General features: G+C 53.1%; 2 protein-coding genes across 2 annotated transcripts in view; one reads left to right on the forward strand and one right to left on the reverse strand.

Moving 5' to 3' along the window:
- Positions 1 to 27: 27 nt before the first annotated feature.
- Positions 28 to 21,420, reverse strand: LOC133342927 (NXPE family member 3-like). Its single transcript, XM_061552321.1, has 6 exons — positions 21,312 to 21,420; positions 8,224 to 8,945; positions 6,916 to 6,992; positions 2,980 to 3,189; positions 2,184 to 2,354; positions 28 to 1,376 (listed from the first exon to the last, which is right to left on the reverse strand). The coding sequence occupies exons 1-6, from the start codon at positions 21,393 to 21,395 to the stop codon at positions 1,015 to 1,017; spliced, it is 1,626 nt and encodes a 541-aa protein (XP_061408305.1). The 5' UTR covers positions 21,396 to 21,420; the 3' UTR covers positions 28 to 1,014.
- A 1,079-nt stretch (positions 21,421 to 22,499) lies between these two features.
- LOC133342247 (NXPE family member 3-like) overlaps positions 22,500 to 23,888 on the forward strand; it is a 34,391-nt gene continuing 33,002 nt past the window's right edge. Inside the window, exon 1 of the mRNA XM_061551282.1 lies at positions 22,500 to 22,657. Within this exon, the coding sequence (XP_061407266.1) occupies positions 22,553 to 22,657 (105 nt within the window). The 5' untranslated portion in view covers positions 22,500 to 22,552. The remainder of the gene's footprint in view (positions 22,658 to 23,888) is intronic.

Consider the following 23,888-nt stretch of genomic DNA (forward strand, 5'->3'; position numbering starts at 1 on the left):
AACACGTGTTTGTGCAGCGTGGCTCGTAATTGGCGTGTGTGAGTTAAGTACTTGCCTACATGGCGGAGCGGTAGTGGAGTGGTCAGCCCACTGCACTATCAGTGACCCAAGTTTGATTACTGCTCGATGTCAACACCAGTGATAATTATCTGAACTGGTCGACTCGGCCTCAAATGAGTACCTGGTGTGGTGTGTAAACATCAGCATTTTGGAGACAAAGGCGTGGTGTTTGCCACCCCCACCCCCTCGTGTGCCGTGCCAGTACTACTGGTTAACAGTACTGTTGAAGACCATTTGCTTTTTTCCCATACGAATGCACTCTTGACCCAGTATTTAAAGCTAAAGTTCGGTGTGCGTCTCATAGTGCTGCGAACATGATTCGTTTTAATATAGTTCAGAATAATCTTCCAGTAGACAACCCTCTCTCCCAGTTTTAAAGCAACGCGTTCGGTAATCATCACCTGGAAGACGACGCTATATACCCGTTCCATATTCCGGTGATAAAAAAATCTTTTTTTACAAAATGACCCCAAAGTATAGGGTGCATCTGCATGGCGCGTCTTTTATAATTGGGAGTACACGGCAACCAGGGCGCCCGCCGGGCTCAAACTCCGAGCGTCTTCAATAAGCGGCCAACGCTGTCCTGCAGGGCCTCCGTGTCGCCCCCAAGCGGAGGTCCTGCTGCTGAGGGTTCCTGCTGGCAAAGCCCCCAAGCGAGCAGCCCCCTCTCCAAGGTCTGCTGTGGCCGACTCCTCGCCAAATTCTCTTCCGCCCCCAAGGTCCTCGAGCACGGGGAACCCGTTGGGCAGAGTCGGAGGGGGGCAAGCGAGGAGCCACGCTCCCAAAGCCTCGTCGTCCGCATTGCCGTAGCACCCAGGAGGCACTAAGCCGCCTCTTGGGTTTCCTGCAGCGAGCAGAACTGCAGTTTGGCAAAACCACCCGATCGTCATCCTCTCGGTGGACACACAGGCGACACATGAGGCTCCCTAGGCCCACAGGCATCTCGCATGGGTCTCACCGGGGACACACGTAGGCCAGGAGGAGCTTGATCTCGCTGTGGATGATGACGGGATCGGGGTGCAAGTTGTCGGGGTAGCGGTGGGCCGCCGTCATTTCCCAGGCGTCCAAGATCACCACGGGCAACCCCGCCATGAGACGGCGCATGACGCGGTCCAGTTGAAGAGCGAGCCAATCGGACTGGTAGACCGAGTGGTAGCTGGTGTTGGCCGACTTGAAGACGACCAGCGTCCCGGGGGCTCGCTTCAGCAGGCGGACGACCGCGGCGCGAATGCCGCGCATGCGAGCGATGTAGAGAGACACTGGGAACCCCGTGAAGTGAGCCCACACGCTGATCCCCACCACCGTGTCCTTCCCGCCTGGGGTTGGGAGGGAGCGGTAGTACACAGGCATGGACACAGGGACGTGAGGACACAGGGACGTGAGGACACCAGGACAAGCACAGCAATGAGGACTCTTGAGTGTTTCGCAGGTGTTGGTTTTACTGGTAGGAACCTCCTGGTTGCACCAGCCCACAGGGGATTATTGTGTCCGCCCGTCGTGCATCCAAAAATGAGAGGGGTGGGGCTGGGTGGAGAGGGGAGGGTGGGGATGGGCTGGTCACCCCGTGGTGCCCTTATAAAACTCAAAGTTTAACCTACTCACGCCGGCTTGTGCCCGCCCTCACAGTCGGCCATATTTGCGGAATACACCACGCCGCCGTTGACCCTGGCCATTGACCCGAGCAACCCAACGTTCCTACCAGCTCCTTTCGCAGGAATGTGTTAACAACGGCGTGGCTGTTTAAGAACTGGGACAGGATCTGATGAACCACAAAAACCTGGATTTTACACTTCCGTGGAATGGTTGCATCTTGGCGGCAGTGTCACGATAATTATAATAATTTACTTTTATATCGCCTCATACAAATCATATCTCAAAACGTTTTTCACACGCATACAGTTTTTAACACAATGAGGTATGGGAAACCCAGACAAGCAGGAAGGCAGCCCAAGTCGGTGCTAACGATTGCCCAAGCTCTGCGATCTTGCATTGGGATGTTTCGGCACGTCTAGTGCCGTCGCCAGGCAGAAACGTGTCAACACCAGCGGAGGGTTTGTGAACGAGGCACCACGAGATGTCGTTCGTGCAGCACGCCGCGAAGTGTCAGAGGGGGGCATCCTGACCGACGAGGCCGTCGATCTCGTTGGCGGCGTAGTGCAGGGCCGCGAAGGGCCGCTTGGCCGTGAGGAAGGGCGGGCCGTGCGTGCGGTACAGCACGAAGGTCTTCGCTGCGCCCACGTTGGCCGCGATGAGGGGGCCGAGGTGCGTCGAGCCGATGTCGATGAGCTGCATGTCTGGGGAGCAGGGAGAGGTCACGGCGTCGTGAGTCGTGAGTATGTTTTTAAACGGTGTTGTGCGTATTGTGTATGAAATTGTTGTCCACTTGTATAGTTAAGACTAACGAGCAACCCGTGGATGTCTAGATTTGAAGCTTTCGTGACTGCAAGGATTCATACTCTTAGTTCTTTTGGTAAAGTCACGTAGGTAAAAAATGAAATTAAAATTAAAAAATGAAATTAAAATAAATTTTAATTTCATTTTTTACCTACGTGACTTTACGGAAAGAACTAAGAGTATGAACCAGTGGATGTGCCATGGACTGGAAACACTACTTCTTACCAAGGCTCAAAACCTATTTGCGCAGACGCATGGGAAACCATTAATGAGAGCGTATACACGTGGGAGGAAACTTACACATGCAAAGGGGGGGGGGGGGGGTTGTAACACACAATCTCCGTACAGATGGAAATTAATCTGCTTGCTGTACCGCAGTAACCATAGCAAGCCAGAAGATGGCGCCCTTGCCACCAACGGTGTGCAGGAGGGAGTTTCACAAATCCTTGGTTCACTCATCGTTATGATCCCGATCCCCACCCTCGACTCCACAGTGCTGGAAAACCGATTGTCCATGGCACCCACCCGGCACATGGGTGGAGATGTGTTCGAACCACTGTCGAATGGTGGAGTCTCCAAACAGGTAGAGCCTCTTTCTGCGCAGGCACTTTGCCAGGTCTTGAGGGGCAGGGAAGGGCCGCGCCCTGCATGCCAGCGACACCCACTCCTCGTTGAGGTAGTAGCCGCTTGGGGAGGGCACGGGGTGGCCTGGCACGCATGGCCCAAGGCTGGCCTCTGGGATATACGCGCACATGCACATACGCACTTAGTGAACACCCAATGAGTGGAGGATATACCTGCATAGTGAGATGAGACAACACCATCACAAACGTTTTACCACGGCCGATGTGCATTCAGCACTTCAACAACTGAAACCTGGAAAAGCTCCTGGTCTCGACAACATATCCCCTGAACGACTGAAACACCTTGGATCCCACGCACAAGATTGGCTAAGAAGTTTCTTCACCAGAATTGTGTCTCAATGCCGGCTGCCCAAAATTTGGAGACGGGTCAAAGTGATCGCCATCTTAAAGACAGGGAAGGACCCGAATGTCACGGGTAGGTACGAGCCCATCTCCCTTCTGAGTGTGTATCTAAAACTCTTGAAGCATCTGGTGCTAGGACGCATCTCACCTACTGGCAACAACATTTTGAGCTTTGACCAGGCTGGTTTCCGCCAGGGCCGAAGCACTTGTAACCAGGCCCTGGCAACTGACAATGTTGAAAATCGCTTTCAGCGACATCTGAAAACAGGTGCAGTATTCGTGGATCTCACGGCAGCTTATGATACATTCTGGAACACGGGACTTCTGTTATTAAAGCTGTCGCTAGTCCTGCCGCACTCAGCAGTGAACCCCATCGAGTTCCTCAAAGATCGTGGCTTCCGAGTGCACATGGAACAACAAAGCTCCTTGCAGATGCAAAATAATGAACTGCCTCGGGTGTTCGTTCATGCCTCTCGTTTTACACGGAGGTTGTGTTCGTGAAAAACGGCTTAACTGCGTAAATATTACGTAATTTTCCTCTAATAAACAAATGAACATTTTCATTTGGACTTAACTTTCGTGCCTGCAGTCATTCATATTCTATGTTAATGTCTGAACCCTCTCCTACATGAATATTAGCTGTCCCCGCCCATCTCTACACCTTTTATAAACAGCCTGCCCTCGGAGGATAACCTCCCTCTTCCTGATGACGACCGCTTGTGTTGCGATCGAAACGTCGGAGATATTTTTATTCACTTTATTTTTATTTTCTTTTTATTATTTTTCCTATCTACTGCCTTCACAGAAAAAACCATAGAATAGAAAAATGAAAATTTGTCGGGGAGATCACGCTATCGAACCTCATCATGTCTGCATATTTCACTGGTTACGGTACATATAGTTACACTACTACCATACATGTAAATTTAGATTTAAAGCTTTCAGACGCTGTCTTTCCGACAGACCTGTTCTTCACCTGAGGACGGCTGCTTGCGTTGTGGCCGAAACGTCGTGAGAATTGTATTTTATTATGTTTTATTTTTATTATTTTATTATTTCCCTTCTACGTGACTTTACCGAAAGAACCAAGAAGATACCATACATGTATTCAAGCTAGTAACAGCGTGTTTTTTTAAAGTGTTTTTTTTTAACACGAGGTGAGACGCTTACCGGACATTGGTAGACAAATCTGTCCAGAAAACAAAGTTCATGCGGACAAGATCTTGAAAATGGCACGCGAGAAGAAGATACTGATGCTGCCCGTGCTTGTGGTCGTCATGCTGCACCTCGGGCACTGCTACTGCACCTTGCTGCCTAACCACGATTAGCTCGCAGCGCATTCCGTACGCGTTATTGCAATGACAGTGCTTGCATAACAAAAACAAGTACATTAACGCACTATTTCAAGAATGTCTTGCGTAAACGCGTGTAAGGAGCCGTCCATAAATGACGTCACGCGATTTTGGACTATTTTCGACCCCCCCCCCCCCCTCAAATGTAATGTCACAAAGCTCTGCCCCCCCCCCAAATAAAACATGCTTCAAATCGCTTTAAACTATTGTCATTTAGTGCGTATTTAATGTGCCGCTGCACTCTGATGTTGTATGACAAACCATTTATTAAAACGTCTTTAATTAAGTAGAACGTGTTTATATTTATTTAATGTTGCGCATGTTGATGTGACGTCACATTTCTCAACCCCCCCCCCCTCGTCACACACCGTCACAAATGTCTGACCCCCCCCCCCCCTAGGCGCGTGACGTCATTTATGGACGGCCCCTAAAGCGTGAAGCAACTGTACTCTTCAACATTTACATCAACGACCTCGCTACGAGGAAGTCACGACGACGATTTGTCTACGCAGATGACATCTGCATCACAACCCAAGACGATGACTTTGGCGTCCTGGAATATACCCTGAACAGTGACTTAACGATGGCATAGCAGACTACTGCAGCAGATGGCAATTCCAGCAAAGCATAAGCAAGACGATTTGCAGTGTGTTTCACCTGCACTATGCCAGCGCAGCTGATCAAACACGACCCAAAGTTGGTGAGCATTGGGAGTGATGTTGGTTGGACAGGAGTCTGACGTACCGTACATATGAAACTCTCTGCTGACCCGGCTGGCTGGCTGGCTCAGCGTGGGGTGCCTGGTCACTACGTACGGTGGGCCTCTCCATCTCTGTAGCAGACTCCTGACCCTCAGCTGAATGTCATCATGAGAACCATATCCAGTGCAGTGGAGATAATCCCACTACGGTGGCTTCGTTTATTTTACAACATCCCTCCGCCAATAAGTCACTGCCAAACTGCGGTCGTCAAGATGCTGGACAAGGGTACATACAGCGTCAGCGTTGCCCCTTCATATCGATATCGTCAAGTCACCACCCGTGCACCTGAAGTCCCGATACCCTGTGTGGGCATCACTGCAGCCCGAATATATTAGTATGTGGGATAGCCGCACTGCCTGGGACGAGGAATGGAGATTCGTGGATATGCCTAACAAGGACCTGACCAGTGATCGGTCTGTCCAGATGCCTGGCTTTGATCTTCCAAGGCACCAGTGGGTCCAGCTGAACCAGGGGATGTGTGCTGCCTACAAACATCGATTGGGCATACGTGACAGCCCGCTGTATGAATGAGGGAGGAGATCATGGCGCACATCATCTCTGGCTGCGTAGTGCGTCAGGAGGTGCCGGGTGTGCTGAGCGGACTGGCTGCCCTGCACTTGCCAGAGGAACAGGCTGTCACGTGGCTCTGTGGCTGCGTGGGCTGACGTCCACACACAGAACATTGACATATATTAATTGAATTTATTCACCATCTAATTTTCTTGTTTATCTGGTGCTCTGTGTGAAAGTCACGCGTAAAACGGAACTTATAGCATTGCTACAATACCATTATTGTGATTTCAAGGGTAGAGGCATTTCTGTTCTAAGTGGGAGGTTAACGAACAACGTTAAGGCTCTAAAATGGCGCCATCAGTTTGAACACAACGTGATGGATGTCGCAAGTAGAACATCGAAAGATGCCAACATTCGTCTCCACAGGCCACGGTGAGACTAGGAGATGCCAGTGGCAGCACCAGGAGTGGGGAGGGAGACTCAGCCACCTGTGCTCCACAGCCCTACTTTGGCTATTGATCCATTTTCCCTTCCGAAATGTCTTAACATACAACAACTGTATGTTCCCCGAGGAACCGATATTATGTGAGCGAGAGTGACGCTCTCATTATGATCAACCTATTATTATAATTTGAAATCCGTTTTCTCTTACAACATTTATGATCTTAGCTTGCCAGATCTACGAGAAATGTCAAGAGCATTTTCTGTGCTCACAACCCAGGTGATGTGAAGTGGAATGATTTGGTCATGTGGTCATCACACTTTTTTATCGAAAATATATTGATCATGAGCTAAGAGAGCCCTGGGTCGGGCGTCGAGGGACCAAAGCGGTGAGCACTCAGCACTCACCGAGGTCGCGTGGTGATGGGGATGGCAGCACCTCGATCTGGCTCGGATCTCCACCGATGGTCACTTTGGAGATTGTGCTGCATCACCAGGATCAATGCGCAATAGATAAGGTATTCCAACGGTTATAATGCAATTTTGGGGTGCTGATTCCAAATCTGGCATCAGTTTTTGTCTATCACATCAGGTTTTTGAGATATCAAATATTGCATTTTCAATAAAAACTGCAGAAGAAAAATATTAAATAAATGTGTATATCTACATAACATGATATTATCCTAAAAATACAGCACTATATTTTAACACTAAAGCAGTCACTGACTCGCAACAACTTGCAATCATAAGTGACAGAGTTAATTTCGGGTAAAATCAATGAAAATTGGGTATGCTGATAGCATAAAATGAGATGTGATAGAGCAAATCTGAGATCAGATTTGGAATCAGCACCCTGAAATTAGTCTAAAACAGCTGCAAAAGTCCAGGCCAGAATTTTTGTTTTGTTGACCAGTGTAATCATAGAATGAACAAGGTGTGGATGAGGTGGAGGGAACGGAATGGAGTGTTGTGCAATAACAATATGCAAAATATTCCTAAATGTAATGGCATACAGGGTGGTGGTTAGGTCAGTGGACATGTGCGGCTTTGAGATAGTAGCATCTGTTATTTAACCAGGAAATGAAATACTTGCCTGTTGAGACATGACACATTGCCTCTTTTGAAAGGGCAACGTCGGTTACATCAAGGTGTTGTGAACATGGGTTCCTAAACCTCCCCAACTCGCAATGCACCTGAGAAGCCAGATCATTTTCGGGAATCCATGCCCAGTGAGACTGTGACAAATTGTGGCGTCCGGTTACTTCTAAGTCAGAGGCGAAACAAATCATTGCCAATAAATATTTTAGAAGTCATGTTAACAACAAAGGGGTCAGAGGAGCCTACCTATGTATGGAGGTATTAGATTTCAGGTCACAAGGTGATGCAGCTCAGGCACGGATACGTACACAGAGACACTGATATTGACACACAGAAAGACAAAAGAGTGGCGGCATACAGTCACGGATATGGAGACCCGATTATAAATAAGTAAATAAGGTGAACTGACTTTAACATAAAATATGTATGAGGAATAATGTGTAACTTTTGGAAAGAAAAGTGACGATACAAGGCAAGACGAGGCAATGGAGAAGATTGTCCGACAATGTATACAAATTGGCTAAAGGCAGCAGGAAAATATCAACACAAACACAGCTTAATCGAATAGTTTTTTGTCAACCCTATTAATCAGCTTTGGCCGTTGGGCAGGCTGCTTACTTGCTGAACAACCGCTCCTCCTGATTGGTGAGAACTTTCCTGCGGCCCCCATCAGAGTGGAAGCGCAGGGAGTCACAGGGCAGCGTGGTGGGCATCGCACAGAACCACGCGTGTCCCGTGGCCGCGTCCCTGTACTCGCACGTCCCGCCCTTTGCCAGGAAGAGCGGGACCGCGTTGCACTCGGTGGCCTTGCCTCTCGCGCCTTCCTTCTCGAAGTAGCCGGTAAAGAAGATCTTGTTGGGCACCGAGTCGCGCAGGCGGCTCATGATGTGCACGGCCTCGCTCGAGTGAACCAGCTTGACGTCCACGTGGGCCTCGCCTGGCCACGGCAGCACGACGCTCGCCGTGTACGAGCCATTGTCGTGGTCCAGCACCGAGCCGAATACTCCCGCCCGGAGCTTCTCTGAGTAGACTTTGAAGCGAAAGTAGTCTCCGCCGTGCCGCTTGTCCCTGCCGTGGTGGTCCCGGGCCTGCACGGCGAGGTGCAGCGTGTCACCCACCGTGAAGTTGCATGTCCCACCCAGCAGCCGGTAGCTCGTGGCTGCGGGGCTGGTGGACGACTCGAAGTCGAACGAGGATGTGGAGGGCGGGTTAGGCCACCGGAGGAGTTGCTTCAGATCGTCCATCTCGGGGTCACGTTGTTCTGGGGTGGAATTTCTGGGGCCTGGTTCGGGCTTCCCATGGCAGGGAGGCTTTTGCGGGAGAGGGAGGATGAGGGACACCTGGGGAGGCACAGAGAGCAAGTGGAGAATAGAGGAAACTCAGACATTGGGCCACTCAACCTGGGAGGGCAGTAAACCAAGATGATAATATCATGGCAGATTGAGGCGTGGCCCTTCGAGCTTCCTGGTTCTCCTTGACCTGCTGCTGGGTTTCCCGTGTGAGTACGGCTGTCACCTGTCCAGGTTTTCCCGAGGATACCTCTTGCTGAGGTAGTTAAGGATTAGGTTTTGGTAGCAGCAACACTCAGCACCAAGGGGGGATGAGATTAGAAGGTGGTGAGATGGTATCGTCATCGCCTAGTATACAGGTCATGGGTTTGATCCCGACGCTGGCGCCTGCATGTTTGGAGTTTGCACGTTCTCCCCGTGGTCGATTTTTCTCCAGGTCCTCCAGTTTTAACCTCCACATAGAAACATGCTTTTAGATTATTTGGCTGCTAGAAATCTCCCACGTGATAATACACTTCCTTGAACAATAATTTGTGGCCAGGTTGGTTCTGAAAAAAAGCTAATAGCTCAGTGGACTTTACCTGCTAAATAACATAGTATTAGATTAGGTGAGGAATAGGAAACAGGTGCCGCCAAATGTCGGGATGTTGTATGCCAGAAGCAGATAATATAATAGCTCAAACGGTGAAACAATCACCACATTCTGCACGTATTAACTCACAGGGTCTGATAGGGTCAAAACAGTCACCTAAAAATCAAATATGGCTGACATTTCTCCTAGATGACCACCATTTTTCTTTGTTGATACCTTGAGCAGAGGCGTCAAGTCTTATTTATCTTAGTGTCTATATGTATTTGCTGTGATCTAATTAAAAACCAAATTTGAATAATTTTTTAATTATAAACAAAATCCAAGATGGACTTCATCTTAGGCCAGATGTGTTTTCACTCATTTATACACCTATTGATCTACAAAACAGATTAGCTACATTTCAGCTAGTCTTGGCATGCACAGGGGCGATGTATCCAGTGTGCCCTAAAAGTGCATCGGCATTAACTTTTCTTCACTTATTCTTATGAGATCGTAATCAAGTGATGCATTTTAACCAATGTATTGGCTGAAAATCGGCTTTAAAAACACATTGGTATTAGCATGTATGCCACCGATGTTTTATACACACACTGTATAAAGAACCAAACAAAGATTTTTTTTCTATAAATGTATATTTGCTAATTGATATTTGCTAAAGGATCCAATCGTGAGGCGGAGCAGCTGAGGCGTGCACTTCAGTTGTGAGCACATTCAGGTACATGCAATGCTAGCAGTGCGTGACCCATTATTACCTCGAAACAGCAACAGCTTTCCTCGACCTCTCTTTAGCTTACGATACCGTATGGCGAAAGGGACTCCTGCTGAAGCTTGCGAAAGCCGTGCCTTGCCGCCCGACAATTAGACTAATCACCGAAATTATGATCAACCAATGGTTCACCGTCCATCTTGGTGAAGCTGCCAGCAGCACACGAGTGTCGTCTCCGCCTGCCACCTGAACAACAGACAAGCCTCGAAAACGTTTCACTTTAACTTCTACGGGGAGAAGCTAAGGCATGATGAACACCCTCGGGATCTAAGATTTACCCTGGATCGGACGATTAGCTACCATCACCACCTCAAACAAGCTAAAGGTAAAACGAAAGCACGAGTGAATATTATTCAGAAACTTGCAGGAACAGCCTGGGGAAGTGATGCCAGCACGTTGAAGATATCGACGCAGGCCCTTGTTCACTCCGCTGCGGAGTACCGTGCCCCTGTGTGGGGTGCAAGCCCTCGCACGGACCTTGTCGACGCCGAAATTAACGCGCTTCATATCATCAGCGGTTGCCTAAAGTCTACTCCACTCCCGTGGCTTCCTGTGCTGGCGAATATCGCTCCGGCCAACATCCGACGCGATGATGCGACGACACGGGATAATTAAAAACTTCACTCTGCTGCTCCATTAAGATCTAACAAGGAACCCCCATGGCCAAGGCTAAAATCTAGAAAACCATTCTAGATACGCGCCTCCGCTCGAGCAGCCGAAAATAAAGACACCGCCCCTTGATGGTCTGAATCATGGGCGGCTATGGACGTGGCAAGCAAAAACATAATTCACAATCCGACGGTGGACGTATCGGGATTCTCTCTTCCACGACGACTATGGACCACGTTGAACCGCGCTCGAACGCAACACACAAAGACTAGTGTTAAACAGCTGCACGACTATGCGTGCCAGCGGGTTGTTAATCGCAGCGTGAACACGCGCGCTTCTGCAGGCGGTTTATCTCCTAACCCGCGCACGCACTATGATGAAAGCTACGGCTCTGCCTTCGCCACTCATCTGCCCAGGCAGCTGCTCCACACACACACAAATCACACTGCACCGATACTGTGCTAACTTTTATTCATGGCGCAAAACCCTGCACTGCCCGGAGGAAATATTCCGCGAGCAGAGCCTATCCTATCACGACAAAATTCCCCCAAACACTTACGCGCCCTGTTGCCTACATCGCAGCCATTCTCACAGCGTCGCACGGACGTGGGGAGAGGCGGAGGGACGGAGATGGGAGAGAACCTTGCCTCACGCTTGTCTTGTGGCGGCACTCGCTGGCGTCTCATGGACGCTGCGAGTGGCTCGAAGAGGCAGGGAGTCGGTCTGGGTCACCGAGCGGCTGGAGATCAGAAGACCCTTGAACCGTTTCGGGTTCCCCCTATTTATGCCCTGGGTTTTCGAAAATCCAGGGTTACATTACATCATCCTGCACAGTCAATCGTTACCTAGGGCAGGGGTCGGCAACCAAAATAACAAGAGCCATTTCTTTCCAATTCGGTACAAAATTCAGTATTTCAAGAGCCGCAATGCATCTGAGTACATACTGTACATATGTAATGGGTTCCGGAGACACTTGTAGATGTAACTTCTTTATTACAATACAACACTCCAACAGTCCTGATACTCTGTTACAGCCTAGGTACACAGCCTAGCTACACAGCCTAGATACTCTACTCTGGCTACGCTCTGGACTCGCCCTCACAAGGTCGTAGCGTCGGGAGTTCCAGAGTCCCAGCGCTGGCTCTCACAGCATCCCAGGGTCTTCAGATGGCTGGTCGTGGGTCTTGGGTCTTGAGTTACAACTGGGCCGATCGTCCAGGGAGCTCTCCTTTTATGCCTGGTCCGACGAGGGGTGGGTCTTGTGCGCCACCAGACATCCCACAGAGCACACACAGCCCCCCCCCCCCCGTTGGCGGCGCCAAAAAGGCTTAAGCGCCTGGGAACCCAACGCCTGGCGCCCAAAGGCTTAAAAGCGTCTGGATCCCCTGGGAACCCAGTGCCTGGCGCCCAGAGGCTTACGCGTCTGGACCCACCTGGGAACCCAGAGCCTACAGCAGCCCCTCCCTTCTTATGTCACTACATTACCCCCCTCTACGTAGCCTCCAGCCGACCCGGCTGTCAAAAAAAAATACAATTGTACAAGAAATTATTTGTTAACCATCAGAATGAGTGTGTGACAATCAAGAAAAAAAAATGAGAAGAAAGCGCCTCTCCCCCTCCTGTGGTCACCGATGCAGAACAACACTGTATAAACACATATATGCAGGATGAACGCACGCCCCAATCGCCCACTATACATGATGGCAAAGTGAGTGGCGTCGCGTTGGGACGAGAGTTCGTGGGCGGGGGTCATGAAAATCGTTTGAGTTTTGAGCGAGTCCGAGTGGCAGGTCCATCGGTCGCGACGGAGGCGGGAGGGGACCGACGACCCGCTGTTGCGCTTGTGTCCTGGGTCGCTGATCCCGCGGGCAAGCTTGTTCCCGCTTGGTCGGCCGTGGCGGATTTCATTCCCAAGGCACCTGAGGGCGGGTCAGCGGGACCTGCCCGAGAGTTAGAAGCAGCATCATCGCGGCGCGGCTCGTCAGACATGTCGCGCTCTCGGCCCCGGAGAAGTGAAGGAGGTGTGTAGGGTTGAATGTAAGGTTTTAGACGTGACGGGTGCACGAACCAACGTCGCTTGCCATGCTGGATCCTGACACACTGCGGGCGGAGAACGCGAATAATAACAACCGGGCCTCTCCAAGGCTTAAGCAGTTTTGAGGAAGTAGCCAATGGTACCTGCGGGCAGTGGAGCCAGGCGCGGTCCCCTTCCACCCAAACGTGGCGGGATGTGCGGAGATTCCGCAACCGCTCGTTGGCAAGCTGACGGGCTTCTGAGTTATTTTGAGCAGCCTCCCGGGCATCCATGAGACGACGCACATTAGCACGGATGTGGTCGGCAATCTTAGCCTTAGGTGCGGGCTGTTTAATGTGCAATTGTACGTCGATTGGGGGGCAAACCTCCCTACCATACATAAGATAGAATGGCGAGTACCCGGTGGCAGCATGGGGCGCCATTCTATAGGCGGCCAAGACACCAGGTATGTGGAGATCCCAATCAGTCTGTGACTCAGACACCTGGTGGCTTAGCATGGAGGTAAGTGTCCTATGTAATCGCTCGACCATACCGTCAGTCTGGGGGTGATATGGCGAGGTGCGAATTTTGTGTGTCCCTAGCAGGTTGCACACATCCCGCAACAGCGTGGAAGAGAAATTTTTCCCTTGGTCGGTCAGCAGGCGTTCGGGAGCACCCTTGTCCAGGACGTAGCCCTGGAAAAAGGCCTCCGTAATGGCTGCTGCAGACTGGTTGGGGAGTGGCCAGGCCATGGCCCATCGGGTAAAATATTCGACCCCAACCAAAAGGTACTTACTACCCCGAGGAGTAGCGGGAAACGGACCCAAAATATCCAATGCGACGATCTCATTGACCCGGGAAACTTTAATGGATTGGAGCGGCGGGCAGGACGGCCTAGCAGGTGGTTTCCGCCGTGCACATTCTGTGCAACCTTGCACAAGGTCAGCCACATCGTTTGCCATGCCCGGCCAGAAAAATTCCAATTGGATTTTAGCTAGTGTTTTCTGAACACCCAAGTGCAAGAGGCGACTGTGGGTTTCCCACACAAGTCGCCCCCGCAGGGAGGTGGGCACCACCAATGTGTGGGATTGGGACCCCCCATCCCAATGCATGAGGACGCCTTCCCGGATGACATATGATACGGGGCCCCCCTGCCCCCTGTGACCCTCGGCATCCCTAGCGCGGCGTCTCAATTTGAGGAGGGAGACGTCTTCCATCTGAAGACGTCCCCAGTCGTCCAACCCGAGGCCCAGCAATGCGTCCTGCGGAACTTGCGTGGAGGGAGCCCCGTGGTCCCCGACCCCATCCCCGGCCGTGGCCGCAAGGGATGGGGGCGGTACCCCGTCAGGCTGCCTACAACGCCCCGCACCCAAAAAACAAGCACAGCGCCCATTGTTCGGCAGCCGCGACAACCCGTCGGCGTTCCCGTGTTGAATCCCCTTGCGGTAAATGACAGTGAACGCAAAGTCCTGGAGGATCTCGAGCCAACGGAGAGCTGTCCAGATGGTTGGTCCACTCGCAAGGCGTATTGTAGCGCCGCATGGTCGGAGCGTACTGTGAAATGCCTGCCATACACGTATGGCCTGTACTGCTTTATGAAAAAAACGATAGCAAGCAATTCGCGGCGCGTCACGCAGTAACGTTGCTCCGCGGGCGACAGCACCCTGCTGCCATAGGCGACGACGCGCTCCACTCCATTGACAATTTGCGACAGCACCCCTCCAATTCCGGTGTTGCTGGCGTCTGTATCCAGAATAAACGGAGTGGTAAAATCTGGATAAGACAGGGTAGGAGCATCGACCAGTGCTTTTCGGACGGCATTGAAAGATGCCTGTTCTAACTCTCCCCAGCGGAATTTGACCCCTTTGGCCGTCAATGCGTGGAGGGGCTTCGCGATGGATGCGAATCCCGCAACAAATCGTCGATAATATGAGGCGAAGCCGATAAAACTCCGCACCTCCCCAACAGAGGTAGGAGTTGGCCATGAGCGCACACAATTTGTCTTTTCGGGGTCCGTGGCAATTCCCGAGCGGCTGACAATATGGCCCAAATAACGAACCGAATCCCTCATGAGGTGGCACTTTGCGGTTTGAATTTGAGGTTAGCCGTTCGCATTTTAAGGAAAACTGCCTTCAATCGCGTGAGGTGTTCATCAAAAGTTTTGCTGAACACGATTACATCGTCGAGGTAGATTAGGCAAGAATCCCACTGAAGCCCAGCGAGGACCAGCTCCATCAGGCGCTGGAACGTCGCCGGGGCCGAGTGAAGACCCATGGGAAGTCTGTTGAATTGGAACAGTCCCTGCGGCGTGCGAAAGGCCGTCTTTGGTTTGGATGCGTCATCAAGGGGTAGCTGCCAAAACCCCGAGAGGAGATCCAAGGTGGAGAAGTAATGCGCACCTGCTAAGGCATCGAGCGACTCGTCCATCCTGGGAAGCGGGTAGGCGTCGGCCACAGAAATCTTATTAAGTTTCCTGAAGTCAACACAAAAGCGGAGGCTCCCGTCGTGCTTCTTAACAAGAACGATGGCGCCCCCCATGGGCTATTTGATGGCGCAATGACATCGGCCGCCAACATATCGTTGACGGCCACCCGTACATGTTCTTTTTCGGCCGGGCTCAACCGGAATGGGTTTTGACGAATTGGAGCGGCATCACCCGTGTCGATGTGGTGGCTTAGCAATTTAGTGCAGCCAATGTCGAATTTGCTTTGACTGAAAACGTCGGCGAAATCGCTCAGCAGCGTGCGTAATTTAGCATGCTGTAATGGTGACAAATCGGCAGAAGTGGAGCAAAGCGCGTCGAGCCATCCTGTGTCAGGACCTGGCTTGGCAACGGAAGAGAACTCGCCCCCTACGTGACCCACGATCACATCTTCTGGCGGGGCTGGCGTCGCGTGAGCAAGCACCATTCCCTGACAGATAACGGCCGTTTTCAATCCCGCGTTAAGGACCTGGATAAAGGGGTCGTGGTCGCTTCGGACGAGCGTTTGTGCACACACGAGGTCCGGCACCCGCTCAGCTGAACGCGAAGGCCCGATCACAGCACCCCCCATGAACGCGTCGTAATCAAGGGGTTTACGAAACCGGAGGGGAACTAACATCTGAGAGCCAGGAGGAATGTGAATTGTGCACGCCGCCAACGCCTGCACCGTCATAGATGCGGAGTGCAACCGAGTGGGTGTGGGTAGGAAGGCCATGCGTCGGCCGGAGGGGAGCTCAATACACCCTTTGTTAATGAGAATTTTAATGGGCATCTTCCCCAAGAAATCTGTTCCGAGGAGGCACGGAACGGCGAGGGTTGATGAGACCAAAATGGGCCCAACTAATTGGACGTCAGCAATGCGGATCTGAGCATTGATCCGTCCGGTGATGCCCAACGAACCCCCATTTGCGGCATAGCATGGCACATCAACTGGCTGCAAGGGACGGCATGTATCGGCCAAAATGTTATAAATTATGTCTGAAATGATGGTCGCCGACGCACCCGTATCGATCAACATACGAACATCAACGCCCTCGATGGAACCCACTACGGCAGAGGACCCTGCCGCAGCGGCAACGACCCTATGGGCCAACTCGGACCATTGACCCGGTCCGAGCGCCCGGTTGTTCAATGATGGGCCCGAATCCCCCTCCTTCGAAGCATGACCCCCCTGTGTGGTGTGAGGGTGCGTGCTTGTTGTAAGTGGGGGCCGAGAGTGCGAGGTGTCGTGACTCGCCTGGGTATGCCGAGGATAAGGTGGTGGCCGAGGCGCCGGAGGTCCTGAAGTCCGGCGTCGGGGGACCCGGCAGCCGGACGCCACATGGCCCCGAAGGCCACAGTTGTGGCAGACGATGGACGCTCCGTCCTGGCGCGAGGTTGGCCGGTCCCGCTGGTGGTGATCTCGCTGGGATCGCCAGTTGGACGATCCGCGATTTTCTGTTGCTGCGAAGGCCTGATGAGGCCCCGAATGCACGTCATAGGCTTGTGCATCAGGTGGGCCTGCGCAGGCGGCGATGGTCGTGTCCTCATCGCAATGTAGGTGTGCTTGGATGCACCTGGCAGCACGTAGCGACGTGAAGTCGTCGTCGTCGTCGGCTGTCGGCATGGCAACTCGAAGCTGGCGGGCCAAGCTCATGAGCTTCTGCAGCACGAGTGACTCCACAGCGTCTTCATCCATGCGAGGGTAGGCAACCTTCGCCATGGCCAGCAGCGCGCTGCGGTACCCCATCGCCGACTCGGAGGCCTTCTTCCTCCTCGCATCGAAGCGGTGACGTGCTTCGGATGGGGGTCCATAAATCAGCCGCATCTGATGAAGGGCATCCGTGAGCGTGGCACGTTTCGCGCGTGGCACAGCAAGGAGTGCTGCGAGGGAGTCGTCGTCGAGCATGGCCGGGAGGCCCTGGAGCGCTTCATACTCCGACCAGCCGGACGTCTCTATAAGAGAGACGAACCGGCGTTCGAACGCTGCCCACTCACCCCCTCTCTGAAGAAAATGCCTTGAGTGCTGGCAGGCGTTGCTGGACGTGCGCCAAGCTTCCGTTGCCTGGCAACCCGGCTGAAGCTGGCTGCGCGTTCGCAGCGCTCTCACTCGGCGGTTGCCAACAGCTGTCACCCGGCGGTGAGGGACGCCGCGCTGATGACGCGGCGTCATCGGGATGGCCCACGCTGGGCCCGGAAGTGACGTCGCTCCCAGCGGCCACTGCTCCCCCCGCAGAAGTGACGACACACCCGGATGTGTTTGTGTTGGAGCCGGCGGGATGGCGCGGTCGCTGCGCCGCCTCTCTCCCTCCTGCCTCCGCCTGTGAGCGACGCATGTCGTCCAGGATGGAGACGGTGGCGTGGAGCAGCTCGGTGAGGCGAAGCAGCGTTTCCTCCATTGCTGCTCCCGACGCTGGAGGAGGATCGGCAGGTGTGGTGGACGCCTGCTCAGCCGGTGGTGCGGCGTTGTTGTCGGCCCGAGTTGGCTGCCCCGTCGCCGCTTGCTCCTCAACATCGCCGTCAGGACTGAAGGTACGTGGCTTACTTCTTGTCTCCATTGCCACCTCTGACGCCAAATGTAATGGGTTCCGGAGACACTTGTAGATGTAACTTCTTTATTACAATACAACACTCCAACAGTCCTGATACTCTGTTACAGCCTAGGTACACAGCCTAGCTACACAGCCTAGATACTCTACTCTGGCTACGCTCTGGACTCGCCCTCACAAGGTCGTAGCGTCGGGAGTTCCAGAGTCCCAGCGCTGGCTCTCACAGCATCCCAGGGTCTTCAGATGGCTGGTCGTGGGTCTTGGGTCTTGAGTTACAACTGGGCCGATCGTCCAGGGAGCTCTCCTTTTATGCCTGGTCCGACGAGGGGTGGGTCTTGTGCGCCACCAGACATCCCACAGAGCACACACAGCCCCCCCCCCCCGTTGGCGGCGCCAAAAAGGCTTAAGCGCCTGGGAACCCAACGCCTGGCGCCCAAAGGCTTAAAAGCGTCTGGATCCCCTGGGAACCCAGTGCCTGGCGCCCAGAGGCTTACGCGTCTGGACCCACCTGGGAACCCAGAGCCTACAGCAGCCCCTCCCTTCTTATGTCACTACACATACGTACATATCGTCAAGAGGCAGCCCGTAAAGAGCCGCATGCGGCTCCGGAGCCGTAGGTTGCCGACCCCTGACCTAGGGCATTACGTTACGCTGTCCGCTGGTTTAGCCTGAGCGGCCGCCCGGCTGAATACACACCCGCGGTGTGCACAGGGATTTCCCTCCCACCTCCTCGTCTGTGCTGCTCGCGTAATATTTCACCCTGGCCCCTCCCCGGTGCTGTGAGCGTCTCATTGCAGTCAGCCCGGTAGGCTTCTGTGCGCCCATACAATTTTAAGCCAATTTTGGGGGGCCGCAATGTAATTTGTCCTGGGGGGGTGTCGGCCATTCTCCTGGCACCGGGAAACCGTGGTACTTCCCCTCTAGGGGCCCTTCGGATGAAAACCCGTGGTGCCAGGCAATCCCCCGCTGGGACACTACGTGTGTGCACTTCGTGTGGGTGGGTGTTTAGTGCAGGCGTAGTGCCGTAGATGGGCCACACTTATGGGCAGTAGTGGACAGGGCCCATCTGCAGGTACCTCGGACCCACAGGGGAGGGGCCACTGTGCCAGCCCATGAGGGGGGGGGCTGCTGGGGGCTCTAGGATCCTAGGCAGCTAAGCCCTCGGGCCGGGCCTCAGGATCACAGACAACCCAGACAGCTGAGCCCTTTGGCGCCACCAACGGAGGGCTGCGGGGGATCTAGGATCCCACGCAACCCCACCCCTCGATGGGCAAGGGGGATAAAAGGGCCGCTTTCTAGCCGATCGGGACCAGTCGCAGCTCAAGACCCAAGACCAGCCAGCTAGGACCCTGGACCCCCTCGCCCCGCTTGTCCTTGTAAGGGCCGGGATGCTGTGCGGGCCAGTGGTGGGACTCTGGGACTCCCGGCTCGACATCCTTGTAAGGGCGAGTTCCGAGGAAGCCAGAGTCTAGACCCGCACCTTGGCTGGGTCGGGTCAGGTAGCCTCCCCTAGGGTAATTGTAGCCGGAGGACCCCAGAGCGTAGCCAGAGTCAGGCACGCTAGGAGTAGGCTGTGTCCCTAGGCTGTGTCCCTAGGCTGTGTCCCTAGGCTGTGTCCCTAGGCTGTGTCCCTAGGCTGTGTCCCTAGGCTGTGTCCCTAGGCTGTGTCCCTAGGCTGTGTCCCTAGGCTGTGTCCCTAGGCACAGCCTAGGGACAAGGGGGCTGTGTCCCTAGGCTGTGTCCCTAGGCTGTGTCCCTAGGCTGTGTCCCGAGGCTGTGTCCCGAGGCTGTGTCCCTAGGCTGTGTCCCTAGGCTGTGTCCCTAGGCTGTGTCTCTAAGCTGTGTCTCTAAGCTGTGTCCCTAGGTTATGTCCCTAGGCTGTAACAGAGTATCAGGACTGTTGGAGTGTTGTATCGTAATAAAGAAGTTACCTCTACAAGTGTCTCTGGAACCCATTCCACAGGGGCCGGGAAGAGTCATGGCGCTTGCGGAGTTGCTCTGTGGTCGTGGCATCACAATAAACCATAGATTGATCTCTATTTACATCTACGGGATAAAGGTCAGCGTCCATTTTCAGCCACAGTCGTGCAAACAATTGATTCACTACCCCCCGCCCCCCCCACTTTGCACAAGAGCGCAGAAGTGTGGTCACCACATCTACGCTTCTATATAAGGAACGAAACAGTTAGACTTTTTCACAAATCTGGCTGTCGCCTGATGAAGCTAGTTGTAATTACTGGCGAAACATCGTACTCAGATTGTAAATGTTGTGGCTTGGCTCTCCAACACACCGGCGTGCTGTACTAGTGACGAATTGGCATGTTCCGTTTACATGACAAGCCTTTCTAGTTGGCTATGCCGGGTGGTGGTGGGTTTTAACTATACATTTACATATGTATGCGATCTAACCCAAATAACCTCTCATCTCTACACATAAGCAGCTTCCACCATCATGGACTCGCACATGGGCCCAGAGGCTCGTGCAGAGACATGTAGGCTCACACAGAGACCTGTAGACTGGCACAGAGACCTGTAGACTCACAGAAACCTGTAGACTCACACAGAGACCTGTAGACTCACACAGAGACCTGTAGACTCACACAGAGACCCGTAGACTCACACAGAGACCCGTAGACTCACAGAGAGACCTGTAGACTCACACAGAGACCTGTAGACTCACTGAGAGACCTGTAGACTCACAGAAACCTGTAGACTCACACAGAGACCCATAAACTCACACAGAGACCCGTAGACTCACAGAGAGACCTGTAGACTCACACAGAGACCTGTAGACTCACACAGAGACTTGTCGACTCACAGAGACCTGTAGGCTCACACAGAGACCTGTAAGACTCACACAGAGACTTGTAGACTCACACAGAGACTTGTAGACTGTAGACTCCTTACACAGAGACTCGCGTTACACATACTCGATAGAGACCCATAGACTCACAGCGATCCATAGACTCATATGGAGACTCCAACTCACAGAGTGTGTGTATGTGTTGGGACTGCCCCCCTCAAATTTGGTTCTCTTGGTTACGCCGTACGAAATACCCTGCGACATGTCCTCCCGTGAACCCACCCAGCTCTGCTGCCCCGCTACACCTCCGTACCCGTCCCCAACTCACGCCGTCACTAAACCTGCCTTAAAAGTAGCCACAGTATCTAAACATTAACTCACCCCGGAACAAAGTGCACATTGGAGACTCCAATTGGCGGTGTGACCGGCAGAGGTTCGCGATTCACGGTTCGACCCCAGCCCTCCGCCCTGGTGCAGTTTAATCATTCGCGTTGAGTAACCTTGAAATACGCTGCGCCGGTTTGTCACACGGTGGTCATTTGATCTTAAAGGTTTTGATTAATGTACTTTTAGAAAACATACAACATCGAGCATGAGATGTAAAGGAATGATCCCTGACTCACATTTGCAATGAGGACGATGGCGACGATGCAGAGGAGGGCGACCGAGGCTCGAGCCCAGGTCCCGCACAGCCTCCTCGCGTCCATGACTCCTGAACTGGAGACGCGACGGACGCGCGCAAATTGTGGGGCGTTGCGAGGAGACGTTGGCTCACGACAGCGTGTGTGAAGACACGGGGAGACGTGAAGACACGGGGAGATGTGACCGCACGCAGACACAAGGTGAAGAGAATGAGATGTCGTCTGAATGTACGAGGGGAACTTTTACGATCCGGGTTTACACGATGTGCGGAGGTTGGGTGACCATCACGCACGACGGAAACCTCGTACCGGTGGGCAAAGTGCGGTCGGTCGATGCTTGGATTGTGGGCAATTCGGTACTGGGGCTCCAGTTCACGCGAGACTCGCACTGATGATGAGATATTATTCGTCGAAACTACGCCCAGAGTTTGCTCGCGTTTGTTCAATCAATGCTGATGAACATATATTCTGCCAGAGAAGGACGTGTGGCTGATATGGGATGTGTAGAAATGTTTGTTTACCTGGAGATGCAGTGTCGTGTTGTCTGCTTGTTTAACGGACAAGAGATTACACGTTTCATGAATTCACCAAGCTTGTAAGAGCTGGGTAAAGAGACGACGGTGGGAGGGAATTCCATAGCGCAGTCGTACGAAGGGGAGAAGCGGCAAGAGAAGTGAGGTGACCTGCAGCGTGGAGAGCGGGTGGTGAGTGAGTGGGTGAGTGGGCGAGTGGGTGAGTGAGCGGGTGGGTGAGCGAGTGAGTGGGTGAGCGGGTGGGTGAGTGAGCGGGTGGGTGAGTGGGTGAGCGGGTGGGTGAGTGAGCGGGTGGGTGAGTGAGCGGGTGGGTGAGCGAGTGGGTGAGTGAGCGGGTGGGTGAGTGGGTGGGTGAGTGAGTGAGCGAGTGGGTGGGTGAGTGAGCGGGTGGGTGAGTGAGTGAGTGAGTGGGTGAGTGAGTGGGTGAGTGAGCGGGTGGGTGAGTGAGTGGGTGAGTGAGCGGGTGGGTGAGTGAGCGGGTGGGTGAGTGAGTGAGTGGGTGGCGAGTGGATGTACGAATCGGTAAGTCAGTGAGTGCTGTTGTAATCTGGGGTGTAATGGTTGGACACAGTTCAGATGAGACAGAGGAGTGGGCAGGATGCAGGTGGAGGGTGAGAGGAAGGAGGGGCCGGGGGAGGAGGTTACGGCTAAGTACAGGAACAGTCCCCGCGTCTGCCTCCTCGGGCCTGAATGATGAAGATGGACTCGAAGAGTCTTCCTCCATCTCGGACCTTCAGGTCGTGGCTTCTGATATCGCTCCTTGCCCTCAGCGCCCTCGTTTTCTTCGTGATGAACGTGAGAACTCCACCTCATAATCTTCCTCTATACATATCCTCGCTTCTCTTGTGTTCTCGGTTCGAGACAGCGCGCCTCGCAATGCACTTGTACCCCGTGTGCATAGTGATTATTGGGTCGCCGCGTGTGGCATCTAGTCGTGTTTCATCGCAATACAACGTCATGCGGCGTCGTGGCAGAGGTCGCAAACGGGTTTTGATTCCTTACCCGTACCCGTACCCGGCCGTACCAGGGTCGCAAATGGGTACCCGTACCCGGCCGGGTACGGGTACCCGTTCCCTACCCGTACCCGTACCCTACCCGAAATGAGTGACAAACGGCTACTCCCCAATGACTCACGGCCTACCCGTACCCGGCCGCACCAGGGTCGCAAACGGCTACCCGTACCCAGCCGGGTACGGGTAGCCGGGTATCGGGTAGGGTACGGGTATCGGGTACCCGGTTGCGACCTCTGCGTGGTGGTTAAAGCTTGCTTGTATAGCAGGGACACTGTCCCTCTCCTCCCCGTGAATCGTATCGAGGGACAGGTCGACTAACTAGACAATACGCACAGTCCCCGACTTGCGAACACAATTAGTTCCTGGACCCGTTCATAAATTAAAAGGAACACAATAATATATTGGATTTAAATGCCCATACGGTCAGTGGTATGTCAAATGTGTTACGCTTCAACAGAAAAGTGAAGCATTGTTAAACTCATAAGATGAAACATTGTACATTTGCTTGTATAACACGATAAAAACAATATTGTATAGTAAATAAAACATAAAACAAAGTTACGTGAATAGAAACAAAAATCAGTTGTATTGTCACTTCACTTGAGTTCTGATGCTGGGGGGGGGGGGGGGGGGGGCAATGAGTCACCACAATTACACACGCGCACACACGCACTTGCAAAGACACACACACACGGGAGCACGCACGCACACACACACACGCACTTGCAAACACACACACACACGGGAGCATGCACGCACACACACACAGGCACTTGCAAACACACACACACACGGGAGCATGCACGCACGCACACACACGCACTTGCAAACACACACACACACGGGAGCATGCACGCACGCACACACACGCACTTGCAAAGACACACACACACGGGAGCACGCACGCACACACACGCACTTGCAAAGACACACACACACGGGAGCACGCACACACGCACTTGCAAAGACACACACACACACGGGAGCACGCACGCACACACACACACGCACTT

The sequence above is a fragment of the Lethenteron reissneri genome, chromosome 2 (assembly GCF_015708825.2).
Source record: "Lethenteron reissneri isolate LAM-NWPU_2019-01 chromosome 2, ASM1570882v1, whole genome shotgun sequence".
Classification (NCBI taxonomy): Eukaryota; Metazoa; Chordata; class Hyperoartia; order Petromyzontiformes; family Petromyzontidae; genus Lethenteron; species Lethenteron reissneri.